Source organism: Pipistrellus kuhlii, unplaced genomic scaffold (genome assembly GCF_014108245.1).
Source record: "Pipistrellus kuhlii isolate mPipKuh1 unplaced genomic scaffold, mPipKuh1.p scaffold_m20_p_2, whole genome shotgun sequence".
In the NCBI taxonomy this organism is placed as follows: domain Eukaryota; kingdom Metazoa; phylum Chordata; class Mammalia; order Chiroptera; family Vespertilionidae; genus Pipistrellus; species Pipistrellus kuhlii.
In genome coordinates, this window is record NW_023425515.1 from 177,459,017 (window position 1) to 177,473,692 (window position 14,676).

Here is a 14,676-nt window from a genome sequence, read left to right on the forward strand (position 1 = left end):
TAGTTCTGCGTCTGCCCACCCAAAGGTGAGTTATGTGTGTCTTATTCATGGTTGACTCTCCAGAGCCTAGCCCAGGGCCTGGCACAAAATAGGTGCTTTAATAACTGAAATGAATGGCTCCTCTAAGCTCTGGTTTGCTCATCAGTAAAACAGGGATAATAACAATACCTATATCATGGACTGCTTTAAAAGTTCAATGAAACATGAATGTACTTCATGCCCTCAGCATGCGGCACACGTCAATACAACGCGGGTCTTATTATTTTTTAAAGTATATTTTTATTGATTTCAGAGAGAAAGGGAGATAGAAACATCCATGAGAGAATCATTCTGCACACGCCCTCCTGGGGAGTGAGCCACAATCCAGGCATGTGCCCTGATCAGGAACAAACTGGGACCTCCTGGTTCTTAGGTAGATAGATGCTCAACCACTGAGCTCCGCCAGCCGGGCAGATTATTATTATTAACGGTGCCTTATGGACTGTGGAGTGTTCACCATGCAGCCGTCTCCTTACAGGAGGTGGACAAAGATTAGAGAAAGGGCAGCAGGTGAGGGGCAGAATGTTTGAAGGAGGATGAGGGGGAAGGACAGCAGCAAATGCCCAGGGCTGTGCGCAGAGGTCACAGAGACCTGGGGCGTTGGCGGGGAGTGTGGGGAGTTGGACTGCTGGGCGGAAAGGCGCGCGCACGGCGGACATTCCTCCGGGCGGGGCGAGCACGTGTGGGGCGGGCATGGCGGCGGGGTCACGCTTTCGCCGGAGCAGTCGGAGGGCACAGGGGCAGCGTAGCCCCTGACGGTGCCCTGGTCACTCTCCCCGCCGCCAGGCATGGGGAGTGGTCGGAGAGGCGGATTCGGGAGCCGGCTAGACCAGGCTTGCTTGCACGGGGGCTCTCATTCACCTTGGTTTCCTGCGACCTTGGCAGGTCCCCTCCGTCTCCGCACCTGGAAAAAGCGAGGACCGAGATGCCCGCGCCGAGAAGAGCCAGCCAGAGCTTTCCCAACGTGGGCATCAGCCCAGGGGCGGGTTTCCTTTCTCCTGCCATCTCTCATCTCGGCCCGAGCTCCACGCCGGGGAGGGGAGGGGGTGAGTGTCGGTTGGGGCACGCGCCCCCGCCCGCCGGCACCGCGCCCCCAGGCTTCCTTCTCGGATTCCAAGGACGTGGGGGCCCCGGGAGGAAGCCGGTCCGTCAGCCCGCAGCTCCGGGCAGGGATCGGAGGCCGGCAGCGGCGCTGACGCAGGCTCGCCTGGCACCGCCGGCTGCCCACTTCGCCCCGGCGCGCTGGGGGAGGGGCGGCCAGCCCCCGGAGGGTGAGCGCCAGCCCGGGCCTCCTATTTCGGGAGCTGGGATGGGGGTGGGGGTGGGCCACGCCTCGTCACGTGACACGGGGGTTATTTAAAGCGGCAGCGCGGGCTGGGAGCCGGGGTCCCGCAGTCCTTCCATTCCTTCTTTGCCGATTCTCCGTTACCAGCCTAGCCCAGCCTCACCATGGCGGACGCCTTCGCAGGCACCTGGAAGCTGGTGGACAGCAAGAATTTCGATGACTACATGAAGTCCATCGGTGAGCGGGGTTCGGGATGCTGGGCTGGGGAGGGTCTGGCCGTGTGCCCGTCCGGCGCAGCGCTCCCGCCCTGGCTGGTACCCTGCGAGCCTGCTGCATCCCTCCTGGCCAAGGTTGGATGGGGAAAGGGGCCCGGAAAAGGCGGCAACCTGGGCTAGGCCTGTTGGGAGGGGGCTTTCAGGGTCTGAACCTGGCGGATTCCCAGGTGGGGAGGCTCAAGGAAGCGGATGAGCCTGTGAATCGGGGGTTGAGAGGGGCTTTTCGGGAAGAGGGGTGTATTTTCGGGAAGAGGGGTATGGATAAAAAAGGTGGGAGGCTGGCTAGGGGAAGGAAAGAACAGGAGCACGGGCGGTTTAGGAATTGGAAACTGTGAACACAGGAAGGGAATGGTGCGGGCAGCGAGTGTACTGTGGCCTGCAGAAGCAGGAGATTCCCGGGAGGAGGGAGACGGAAGAGTGGATAACCCCAGCAATGGTATATGAGAAGGTGAGCGAGGAACCCAGTTAGCAACAGCCCCTGCTTCTCCATGTTGGGTTAGGAGGATGCCCTTTCACCAGCCGGTCTCTGACCTTGCCTGCAGTGGTGTGTAACCAGGCTGATTTTGATTTAATCAGGGTCTGAGCCTAGTGGTGAGATGGGGCTAGTGGCCCCAGCATCAGTAACAACCCAAGGCCTAGCCGCTCAGTGGGGAGGGGCCCAGGGGAGAAAGCCATTGGACTCCCAGGGTGCAGCAAGGCCAAGACCTGTTAACCACAGGGCAGGAGGGGTACATGAAGGGAGTGGTCTTTGCTCTAGGCAGGCGTGGTGTTGGGATGCAGAAGAGTAAAAACTCAAAGAATCTTGCAAGTGAGATCCTTGGAGATTCTCATACCTTGCTTAGTTCAACAGATAGGGAAACTGAGACCCAGAGAAAGTAGAAACTGTCATAAAAATTCCACTGCAAAGCAGAAAACCTAGATTTATTGATCTGCAACCCTGATCAGTTCCCATACGGGCCCGCGGGCGCGGGAGTGGCTGGAAATGCTTATCTAATGATTGACCTCAGCCCATCCTGAAATCCCCAGCTATGAGGTTAGCCTAGAAGATCTATCTCCAGGCTGGGGTTAGGAAAACCGGAATGTTGATCCTGGTCACGCTATGTTCCATGCCTTCCTCCCTGGGAAGGCGGGCTGGATTTCAGCTGATACCCAAAGGGGAAAAGACCCCCTCCAGGCACCTCTCCTCTCTGTTCCTAACCTTTTCCTGAAATAGGGATTACAAATATTGGCTCTTGAGGCCTACCTGTTCCGGACTATGGCTACTGACTCCTGAGCTGTTGGGGAAGTTGGAATGCCCAGGGTTTGTTCCGTCTCCCACAGCAGATGCCAACTGAAGACCTGGTCCCTGAAGTGGGCGGCAACATCCTTCCCACCATAGCTCCCTTATTTTGCCCCAGCTTGGGCTAGGGGCTGACAGTCCACCCGTCTACTTTTCTTGTTATACTGGAAGGAAGGCTGAGACCCACGGGGGAGAAAAGCCCCTCTTGAGCGCTCAGTAAATAGCTTCAGCTTCATTTCTAAGCAGAGCCCACCTCTTTCCAAGCCTCCCAAATTGTCAGCCAGGTGTCATTCTCAGTTTCTCCGGGTTTAGTTCCTCCTTCCCTCTCCAGAGATTCCTTCCTCAAACACTCCGCTCCTCCAGGTAGGTCCTAGGCAAACAGCTCCCTGTGCAGTGATAAGGCCCAGCTCTGCTGCCCAGTGGAACTGGCCTGACTCACTCTGACAGCGGGGGGTAAGGCCAAAGTCCCTCACCGGCCAGGCTGGGTGGGCCAACTGCAAGTAGCTCCAGAGGTAGCCTATGCCCATTGTTTTAGACTAAGGGTTCTCAGGGGGCAAAGGTAGTACCAGTGATCAGATACACATCACAGGAGGCAGAATGGCCCAGGAATAGCAAACAGTTTTGGGGCCTAGATCAAATCTGGGTCCAGTCAAATAAACAATAAAACACCTCTCAGGGCTGTTATGAGCATTTACAGTGCAATAACCCATGGTGGGCATGGGATAAGTTCCTAGCTGCCAACAAGCTCTATGTAACCAGGCACATTTGGGGACTTTAAAAGACAGATCACATGATCACACCTTAGACTTTGCCTAAGGGCTCTTTGTTCCACTCTCTTGCAGGACACTTAGGATTTTGCCAGCACCCAGGGAAGCTATACTTAGGTCAGAAGGGGGCGAGTCTCCATCGGGCCTTAGACCAGGAGCCAGGAGACCTAGATCCAAGTCCTGACTGCACTACCACTTTAGGCCTTTCCTAAATCTGTACAATGACCAACAAACCCTTCTGCCTACTTCCTACATCTGGCATAAGAGACTTTGAAAATGTCTTGTTGCCATATATGGGGGACAAAAGCACTAGTGCATCTCAAGGTAGAAACTTCCAAAGATGGAACACTCTTATCCCAAAGCTTTGGGAGGAAAAGACCCCATTTCTTCCTTAGCATGTGGCTTGAAATCTATACTTAGGTCAGGAGGGGGTGGGTGATCTGTCTTTTAAAGTCCCCAAATGTGCCTGGCTACATAGAGCTTGTTGGCAGCTAGGAACTTACCCCATGTCCTCCATGGGTTATTGTACTGTAAATGCTCAGATGTCCTACCAGGGAGCCCTATGCTCCAGCCTGAGGCACTTTAGCTGAGCAGGTAAGTGAGCTCTGCAGTCAAACAGTTCAGATTTGTGACCCTGGGCTTCTCTGTTTTTGCATCTGGAGAAGTGGAGATAATATATCAACCCTTCAGGAAGACTGGGAGGATTGAATGAGGCAACACATACAGTTTTTAACATAGAAAGCACTCAATAAGTTATTCTAATCTCAGCTCTGCCACCAAGTTGCTGTGTAATGCCTGTCCCTTAAGTTCTCATCTGTCTAATGGGATCAACAGTGTCTCTTCACCACATGAGACTGAATAATTTTTTAAAAAGACCATACAAAGTCTTGGAAGGTCCTCATCCTCTCCTTCCCTTTCCCACATCCAGCCTGAGTTGTTCATTGAGTCCCTTACACCCGGCCTCTCCTCCAGCTTACACTTATAGCCTTCCCTCTGCCCTTAGGTGTGGGTTTTGCTACCAGGCAGGTGGCCAATATGACCAAGCCTACCACAATCATCGAAATAAATGGGGACACGATCACCATAAAAACACACAGCACCTTCAAGAACTCGGAGATCAGCTTCAAGCTGGGAGTGGAGTTTGACGAGACAACGGCAGATGACAGGAAGGTCAAGGTGAGTCAAGGAAGGGGGCATGGGAAACGCAAGACATCGAGACCCTGAAGGGGAATAAGCTGATAGTCTTGGAGGCTATTATTGTAGTGGGGAATTGAAATAGACAACAGCCTTAAAGCCTCTACTGGAATGTTCCAGTGCTGAATGCATTAGTCCTGTTCTGTTTTCCTCCATTTTGGGGAAGCATCTACCAGCTGCCTCTGGGGGTGAGCAGCAGAGCCAGTCTGACCTCAGTGTCTGCTCCTGCTCCAGCTGCGTGACCTTGTGAACGACATGCAATAACTCTTTTCCTCTTCCCAGATTGGGGAGTGTTGTGGCCATGGATGTTACCTCAAGTGCTTCAGGAATGATGCCCAGAAGTCAGGGCCCTCTACTGAGTTAGCAGGTCATCCTGGCCTCCAGCAAGGGAGGAAGCTGGGGACAAGGAGTGAGATCCACTCAGATGCTTCCTCCTCCAGGGCTTGGCCAATGACCCTGAAGAAGTATTTCCAATGCTGCCAGTCCACAGGCAGAAGCCATGATCTGGACAGGGCATTGTCCTGGATGTATCTGTAGTATCTTCTAACCAAGCCTTACTTAGTCCACGTCCTCAGGGCTGTCACCCGCCAGTGGCTCTTTCTTGGCAGCTTCCCTCAGGCCTCCCCTGGGCTAGGCCTGGGAAAGAGGATTAAGGGTCTTTGACCTCTACAGACTCATCATTTAGCCCTCAGCCATTTCCCTTCCTCACAGCTGCCACCGGGAGGGATCTGGTCTCTTCCCTGTGGAGGAAGCTGGAGCTCAGCCCAGAATTGCAGGGGATGCTGCCCAAAGATGCAGCCTATCTGGGAAGTGGCTGCCCCTACCACATGCCTATACTTCCTTGAACTAGCCTACCTGGAGGGCCAAGAACCCCAACTAAAGGCAACAGTAGTTCCCTGGGAGGCCTGGCTAAAAATAATTTGCTGAATGGGCAAAAACTCAGGGAATTAGAAATAACGCTGTATCAGCAGCCCCCACCTAGCTCTCCCAGCCCCAAACATATGAACACACCTTCTCAGATTCTTCTACTGAACTCTACTCAGTCGGGGTCCCTTAGCCTGGCCTAGACCACCCCCCCCCCAAAATTTTTTTTTCCTAGAGAATGGGAGAGCTGCCAAGTGAGAACCAGCTGATGCAGGCTGGTAATACCCGGAAGACCAAGTGGGCATTTGGCCAGGGCTGTGGAATACTCCAAGGGCACCCAGTCCCAGGCCCTGGCAGTTGCTGCCCAGTTGTCAGCTGAAGGGATCACATGATGTGGACTAAGAAGAGGGGTGGGAATACAGAGCAGGAGCCCAATTTTCTAATACCCCCCCAACCCCAAGGGTCTTTTAGACATTATATGTGATCACTAGGCTGGAGTGTCTGGACTCTCCTCGCCAGTCTTTCCCAGGGATATAGGTTGGTGCAAGACCCTTATCTTAGGAGCACCGGGCTGTGGCATCACCTAGAATACAGGATAAATGCCCATCTGAACACTGGTGGCACTTTTCAGAGCCTAGCTGTCCGCCACACTACCTGCCTTTCTACTCGTCCAGTACCCAAAGGCCCCTTCCCAGCCAGGCAGTACTGGAGGTGAGCTGGATATCCTGCAGGGCTAAGCTGGAGGTGGGCTGCCTGAGCTCTGGGCCTACCACCAACATTAGTTTGGGCCAGAGGCTGAGTCCTCTGTGACCCAGTGACCAGACCCCATGCTGTCCCTCAATCCTGACTCAGATTACAGCTCTGGCCTCTACCGTTTCCACAGTCCACCGTGACGATGGACGGAGGCAAACTCGTCCATGTGCAGAAATGGGACGGGCAAGAAACAAAACTTGTGCGGGAGCTCGTGGATGGAAAACTCGTCCTGGTAAGACGGAAAACTTTGGAGCCTTTCCCAGTGGTTACCACTGCTGCCCCTTCAGCCAGGCATGTCGTAAAAAGCCAAGGTCTCCCCATGGCAGCACTGGAAGCTGGGACAGTGGAGGGTGGAGAACATGTCGGGGTGATATTGGGTGGGAATTTTTTGTGTAGTGCTTTGGACTCACATCTCAGGCCTAGGTTCAAATCTTCAACTTACAGGTTGTATGACTTTGAACAAACCACCTTTGAGTTCAACTGCAACAATAGCAACACTAACCCTGGAGGGCTGCTGGGAAGTCTGAGTAAGACAATGGACGCAGAGTACAAAGCGTCACTGATATGGGAGGGAGACAGCAGATGCTCCACAGCCTTAAGTTTCCTGTGTTGCTGCCTCTCCCCAGAGTAGAAAGCAGAGCTCTCACCTTCTATCACAGCATTCCCTCTCCTCCCTAGGACTGTGCTGCCACATGTAAAGCCTTTGAGCAATAACAGGCTGGTGACCTGTCTGTTCAGGGACAAACCTGGGGGCCTCACTTGGAGAATGTAGACTTGAATGAACACCCTCAGACCTGGGGGCAGAGACAGCAGTCAACCTTGGTCTCCATCTCCTAATTCCATAGGGCCAGGTTTCACTCTGCCCTTCATGGCAGATCTGCGTGGGTCAGAGCACTCCTGTACTCACACAGAGCAGATCCTTGCAGAGTTAAGAATGAGGTGCCTGCCTCTGGCAGAGATGCAATATACAGGACCAAATACACTCTGGGCAATCAGCTATGGTGAGACCATGGGCCTGGCTCCACGATGCCAGGCTGGATGGTGATGGTTTAGGACTCTGGCCCTGGGATTACCCAAGTTAGGGAAGGAAAGTAAGTTGGTGGCCTAGCACAGTCCTTCCCTATGAATCTCTGGATATTTGTGTTCACCTGTTGTATAGACACAACATGCTAGGCGCCATCTTAGGCATTAAGGATGAAGGGAGAAGAATGGTGCAAGGGAAAAAGAAACACTATGGATCTTGACCAAATTACTTCTCTCAAAACTCATTTTCCCAAATCTCTAAAAGAGAGATTACATGCGTAACTTAAAACCTGGTGTAAGTATTAGAAAAAATATGTCAAGTGCTTGGCATATAGTAGGCAGTCAATAAATGATTATTAGGATGAAGGCAGAGGGCTTCCCCACCAGAATGGAGTACTTCCAATATGTTTATTCCCTCACCCCTGCCCCAATCGGACTCTCTCTTTCCTTCCAGACGCTCACCCACGGCAATGTAGTGTGTACGCGCACTTATGAGAAAGAGGCATGACCTGCCCACTGCTTCACTGACTGCTCCTCTGCCAACTGGCTAGCCCTGGACTCAGCACCAGATTGCCTCGTCTTTTCCTCTGGCATTTTGTATAAATCCACCTGGGGGGGGGGGGGGTACTTCTGGGGTCAGGTGCACCATCCTGGATACAGTTCCAGCTCCCATTGTGTTTGTTTTTTTTAAATGCATCCAAAGAGTGCTCTCAGGTCAATAAAGCAGAGCCAAGGCCACCATTGCCTTTTGCCTTTGGTGACATGACTCCATGAGCCTGTTTCCCTGTGTCTGAGAGTGGGCAGAAACACCGGCCTGAAGGTCACTCAGGAAGCAGCACTGGATGACACTGAAGTGGACAGTCTCGGGGACGGCAGTAGCTGACCGCCTTACACATATAAAATATAGCAGCTATATCTACACCTTGCCTAATTTACTTCCTCTTCATGGCCAAATGAGCTAGTCCAACCTGGACTAATCAGTGGCAGGGCTTCCCCAAGCTTGGCTACTGGACTGTCACCTTGGGCCCACCTGCACTGAATGCCCTTGGGTCTGGCCAGTTGCCCTTCACTATGCAATGCTGTAGTCTCTTTTTCCAGAATTCAGGCTCAGGACAACGGATCCAGGTTTGTGCCATTGTGGTGGGAAGAAATGCCCATTGGCCAAGATGACTGCTGAGCTCCCACCAATGCACAGAACATTACTCCCAGTTGTAAAATTTCACCTGTTCTCTGATCAGCTCAGAGGGCTTATTAGTGATAAGAAGGCCGTGACCTGCTAGTACACCTGGCTCTGAACCTCAGCAGACCTTTCTCCACAGTCTAAGGTTACATATTAAATGTTTTTCTGTCAACTTGTAGATTCAGTGACTTCTAAGTCTGTAAGTTACCTGGGAAGAGGTATAATAGCAATAAAAATTTTCAGTAAGTTTAAAACCAAACACACTTTCATTTAGTGCCAGGCATTGAAGCAGGAACCTGAAGTGGAATCCACTCACTCATAGTATTAAACACAAAGTAAAACCATGAACTTAGCTTGAGCTGTCTGGTTTGGTGGTCTGGCAGAATGTCACGCACAAGCTCAGTCACTACAATGGTTTCTGGCTGCGGAACATGGGCTGTCACTTCTAGCATAGCAGAATCGTGTTAGGGGGAATGGAAAGAGTGAGCACCACTTCTTATGTTCTCCCTCAGAATGCCCGTCTCCATCCATCTGCCCGTGTTGGATACAGCAGAAATCACCCACCAACCAGCCCAGGGGGAAGCAACAGGGAGGGGCCAGGCACTGTTCTCCAACTACAGCCCGACTCCCTTCCACAGCAGTAACTGGCTCTAGCCTGGACTCCTCTATAGGAATCAAGCTCTGGCAGTGGCAGCTGGAGAGGGTAAAAGGATCTCCTGCTGAATGAAGGAAACTGGGTGAATGGATGGGTGAGCTGCAGGGGTCACTTGCAAATGGACCAGGAGTGACAAGGAAACAACTCATTCAGGCAGATGCCTTTGACATCTGGCTTCCTGCAGCATGAGAGGAAGCCATCTCCCAGTGGGAGAGTCATGGGGTGGGAGGCCATATTCTCACTACTGAGTGTAGGAGCCAGGGCTGCAAGGGGACAAGACTCCTGGGTCCCTCTTCTCTCAGCCACCCCCTCTGCTCTGCACTCTCACTCCTTGTGCTTCTTCTTGTGCTTCTTCTTCTTCTTTTTCTTCTTGGACGCCTTGCTGTCCTTTGATGTGTGCCGTGCTCTCTTCCCTGTATCACTCTCAGAGTCTGAACTGTCAGAGTCAGATGACTTCTTGTCTCTATGTTTCTTTTTCTTCTTTTCCTAAAAAGAAAATTTAAAAATTCAACATGGTGTATGTACTGGTACATTTGCTTTTAAAAATCATGACATGTGATCACTAGAGGACCACTTAATATGCAAAACATTAATTAAAAAGAATAAATTATATCTTCAAGTATTAACAAGAAAAAATGCCCAAAGCAAGTAAAAGGATCAAGTCCTATTATAGTATGTATTCTAGATTCCAGTGTGTTTCACATACATCCCATACAATGTGTACACATATTTACATGTACCTATATATATTTAAAATACACAGAAAACAGTGGACAAGTATTACCTTGGGAATGTATTTTGTCATTCACTTTTTACTTCAAATAATTCTGTCCAATTTGATTTTTTTTAAAAACAAGCATTATTACTTTCATTTATAAAAGCACAGATATTAAAGCTGAAAGGAGTCCTTAGAGATCACCTAGTCTGCCTAGAGACAGTGCCTCACATGCCCAAGGTCACAGGATAAGAGAGTAATAGATTTAGGACTCCTGACTCCCAGTCTGGTTTCTATTAGCTCCTGCTGCCAGGGTAAATAACTGCCATCAATTATTAAGGCTCTACCTGCTGTCCTTGAATATTTATCATCTCTAACCTTTATAATAATCTTACAAGATTTTATTGATAAAAATTTAAGGAAGAACTTCCTCAAAACTACCCACTACACCCTGCTGCCAGAGTAACAGTGCAAACTCAGAAAATATGGGAGGCAGATTCCCAGACTTTTGTGGGTGCCTTGGGCAGTTTTTAAGCTTTGCATAAACCTTCTTGAATTGTAAATGTTTATATTGCCTTAGTAAGGTTTCTAAGAAGGAGAGATTATGGGAAAATAAGGAAACAGAGTGGAAGAGCACGAAGCTCTGCTCAAATAGGCTTTTTATTTATTTATTTATTTTTAATTTTATTGATTTTTTACAGAGTGGAAGGGAGAGGGATAGAGTTAGAAACATCGATGAGAGAGGATCATCGATCAGCTGCCTCTTGCACAGCCCCTACTGGGGATGTACCCGCAACCAAGGTACATGCCCTTGACCGGAATCGAACCCGGGACCTTTCAGTCCACAGGCCGACGCTCTATCCACTGAGCCAAACCGGTTTCGGCTCCTATAGGCTTTTAACCAGCATCCTGAAAGCTGTGAGTTTGCCTGAGTGATGCACCACATCTTAGGAGCTGGCAGTGGGAAGTGTATATGTGTGTGTGTGTGTGTGTGTGTGTGTGTGTGTGTGTGTGTGTGTGAGAGAGAGAGAGAGAGAGAGAGAGAGAGAGAGAGAGAGAGAGAGAGAGAGAGAGAGAGAGAAAGAACACACCAAACCAGGTATTAGACACAGACTTGAGCTCTGGCTTTGACACTTACTATTCTATTCTGTAACCTTGGGCACATTATTTTACCTTTACCAAGTTTCCTCAAATGTAAACAGATAAGAATAGAAAAGGAAAAAAAAAAAAAAGCAAGAGAGAAAGAGGTCACATGGCTGTGGTTAAGATTTAATGAGATAGTATCTGTGGCTGGAGAAGTTGAAAGCCACTTGCCCCAGATCCCACAAGCAGGGTTGGGAATCTGCATGTAAATCACAGGACTGGAAATCTGAATTTTCCTCTGTAGCCTATATAGTCCCTCTTCCTATATAGTGCTGGAGGCCTTGTGGTATGATGATCACTTACTAGCTATGTGACTTGAAATAAGAGATTTTTTTGAACCTTAGTTTTCTTTTTAGTAAATTGCAAGTGATAAATATCTACTTCAAAGGATGCTATTAGTATTAAACAAGACAAATTCTAACTATAGTGCCTGATACATGGTAGACACTCAGGGGTAGCTAGAAGTATTGTATTCTCTCATTTCAGAGAACTCCCAGAATGTTCTGACAGTCTGGCTCTGTATCTATGGCAGAAAAACCCAAGATTTGAGAGATTAAACAAAAAAATTTTTTGGAGTCTCCAATAGAGTAGAGCACATGTGTCAAACACAAGGCCCGCGGGCCAAATCCGTCCCGCCAGGCCTTGCAATGTGGCCCGCACCGCGCTGTCATCACTGCACTCCGCTATGTTTCCATCACAATGACAGTTTATGACTGTTCAGTAAACCATTCGGCCCGCGATTCAGGCTGGATTTTAGATTTTGGCCCCTTCTCTGATTGAGTTCGACACCCCTAGAGTAGAGAGAAGGGAAGCTTCCTAGGCCCACATGACCAAAGCTATAGGAACCATGGCTGTGAGGAGCTGAGAGTTGGCAAACCAAAGGTTTGGCTTATGGTACTGCACCTTCCTGGGTGGCAAGATCATAGAAGCCCATCACAGACTATATGGGCTTAGGAGTCTCCCCAGGCTCTGCCCCTTAGGTAAGGCAGGGCCCTGGGGAAGTAAAGAAGCAAATGCAGAATCTGGCACCCATTCCCCCAAAGCCTGGCCCAACCTGGAAAAATAAATGAGGAAGGAGAGTAATAATACTTCCTTACATCCAGTAGCACTAGTTTATCAAACTCTCTGCATCCTCTATCTTTTTTTAAAATATATTTTCATTGATTTCAGAGAAGAAGAGAGAGGGAGAGGGAGGGAGGGAGGGAGGAAGAGGGGGAGAGAGAGAGAGAGAGAGAGAGAGAGAGAGATATCAATGATGAGAGAGAATCAGTGATTGGCTATCTCCTGCACGCCCCATACTGGGGATCGAGCCGGCAATCAGGGCATGTGCCCTGACCAGGGATTGAACCGTGACTTCCTGGTTCAAAGGTCAATGCTCAACCACTGAGCCACACCAGCCAGGGATTTTTTTTTTTAATCGCCACCTGAGGATTCTAAAAAGAGAGGAAGGGAAGGAGGATGGGAGAGAGAGAAAAAGAAAAAGAAAGAGTGAGAAGATATGAGAGATTACATCCATCAGACGCGCCGACCGGAAACAGAGCTCAAAACCTTTCTGGTGTACAGGACAATGCTCCAACCAACTACAACCCTTACCCTTTAAAAAATATATATATTTTTTTGTCCTAGTTGGTTTGGCTCATTGGATAGAGCGTTGGCCTGCGGACTAAAAGGTCCTGGGTTCAATTCCGCTCAAGGGCACATGCCTGTGTTGCAGGCTCGATCCCCAGTAGGGGACCTGCAGGAGGCACCCGATCAATGATTCTCTCTCATCATTGATGTTTCTATCTCTCTCTCCTCTCTCTTCCTCTCTGAAATCAATAAAAATAAATAAGTAAATAAATAAATAAATGTTTTTTATTTATTTCAGAGAGAGGAAGGGAGAGTTAGAGAGAAACAGATGGGCTGCTTCCTGCATGCTCATGGGGAACTGAGCCCACAACCTGGGCATATGCCCTGACCAGGAATTGATCTGGCGACCTCTCAGTGCATGGGTCAATACACTACCATTGAGCAACACAGGTTGGGCTGCATCCCTTATCTTTATTTAAAAAATATGTTTTATTGATTTTTTACAGAGAGGAAGGGAGAGGGATAGAGAGTTAGAAACATCGATGGGAGAGAAACATTGATCAGCTGCCTCCTGCACACCTCCCACTGGGGATGTGCCCGCAACCAAGGTACATGCCCTTGACCAGAATCGAACCTGAGACCTTTCAGGCCACTGCATCCCTTATTTTATAACAACAATATGGTAAGGTAAAAGTTCAGGAATTATTAGTCCCATTTTAGAAATGAGAAAACTGCAAAGCAGAGAAGTACAATGAGTTGATCCACACTATAGTGATGAGAATGTGGTACTTTCTTACTCAGAGTTTGGCATTATTTCCACTTTAATCTCTTTCAAAGATGCAGGCTCAGAAGAAACAAAGAGAAAAACAAATCATTTGAGAACCTTGGCATGCTAGGACATGTACACTACTTAGCAAGGAGTAATAACAAACCTCAATCTTGATGCAAAACGTCTTTTGCAACCCAAGCAAAGAAAATCTAGTACTCTAGCAGATTACATCGTTTTCATTGTGTGTCTAACCTTGAGCTAGAGAAGAACAATCACTTTAGAAGTTGTAGTCCAAAAGGAAAGTTGGGAGTTAGGGTAGAAGATGGACACCAAAAGTGAAACTAACTTTTGGTTCCTCAACTGCATTCATGGGGGAAGTGGAGAAGATAAAGGGTAAAGAAATGACCCAGGGATGTGAGCCCTTGGCAAACAGGCCAGGAGGGACATGGGAAAGAAGCCACTGCTCAAAACTGCTCTCTAGGAAAATCACATATCCCGTGCCACATCAGCTAGCCCATCCATTTTCTCTACTGTTCTTAAACAGTATAGCAGCAACCATGTGTAAGAGAAAAACCAAAGCAAAAACTGAAATGGGAATAACACAGCTAACATTTACTGAATACTTACTTTTCTAGATGCTGAGCTAGGCACTTTCCACACATTCTTTATCTAACCATCACAGCAAATCGATTAAGTGGGCACAATTATCCTTATATATTTTGGCAAGACTTATAACCTCAGAGATGTTGACTGAGTTAAAGTAACTTGCCCAAGTGGTAGAAACTGTATTTGACTCAGGTTGGAGGTCCCAATATGGATGTTCTTTTGAGCCCTGTCTAGATTATAGGCAATAACTAACTTAGTATTTCCCAACTAAAAAACACTGATTTGGAAAGAAATCAAACAAGCAAGCACTTTATTATTATTTATTCTTAAGAATTATTCTTGAGAAATGATTGACTCTGAAGAGATAATTTGATTCTAAAATTGATTCTCTGGGTAAACTTTTGGGAAATTAGATAAGAATAGCAATTTCTGCTTGGGAGAGAATCCAAGATGGCTGCCCAGGTAAACACCTAGCCGCAGCCACACACAATTTCAATAAAATACAACTAAAATATAAAATGGACATTACCCAGAACTACAGGAAAGTCGACTGACTGGAA

At 48.8% G+C, this 14,676-nt stretch overlaps 2 protein-coding genes across 5 annotated transcripts in view; one reads left to right on the forward strand and one right to left on the reverse strand.

The window, feature by feature from the left end:
* Positions 1-1,383: 1,383 nt before the first annotated feature.
* Positions 1,384-8,245, forward strand: FABP3 (fatty acid binding protein 3). The gene is made up of 4 exons (XM_036445261.2): positions 1,384-1,561; positions 4,649-4,821; positions 6,587-6,688; positions 7,934-8,245. The coding sequence occupies exons 1-4, from the start codon at positions 1,489-1,491 to the stop codon at positions 7,985-7,987; spliced, it is 402 nt and encodes a 133-aa protein (XP_036301154.1). The 5' UTR covers positions 1,384-1,488; the 3' UTR covers positions 7,988-8,245.
* A 657-nt stretch (positions 8,246-8,902) lies between these two features.
* ZCCHC17 (zinc finger CCHC-type containing 17) overlaps positions 8,903-14,676 on the reverse strand; it is a 41,985-nt gene continuing 36,211 nt past the window's right edge. For all 4 annotated transcript variants that reach the window (XM_036445256.2, XM_036445258.2, XM_036445257.2 and 1 more), the window contains one exon: positions 8,903-9,800. In XM_036445256.2, coding sequence (XP_036301149.1) covers positions 9,639-9,800 — 162 coding nt within the window. In that variant the 3' untranslated portion in view covers positions 8,903-9,638. The remainder of the gene's footprint in view (positions 9,801-14,676) is intronic.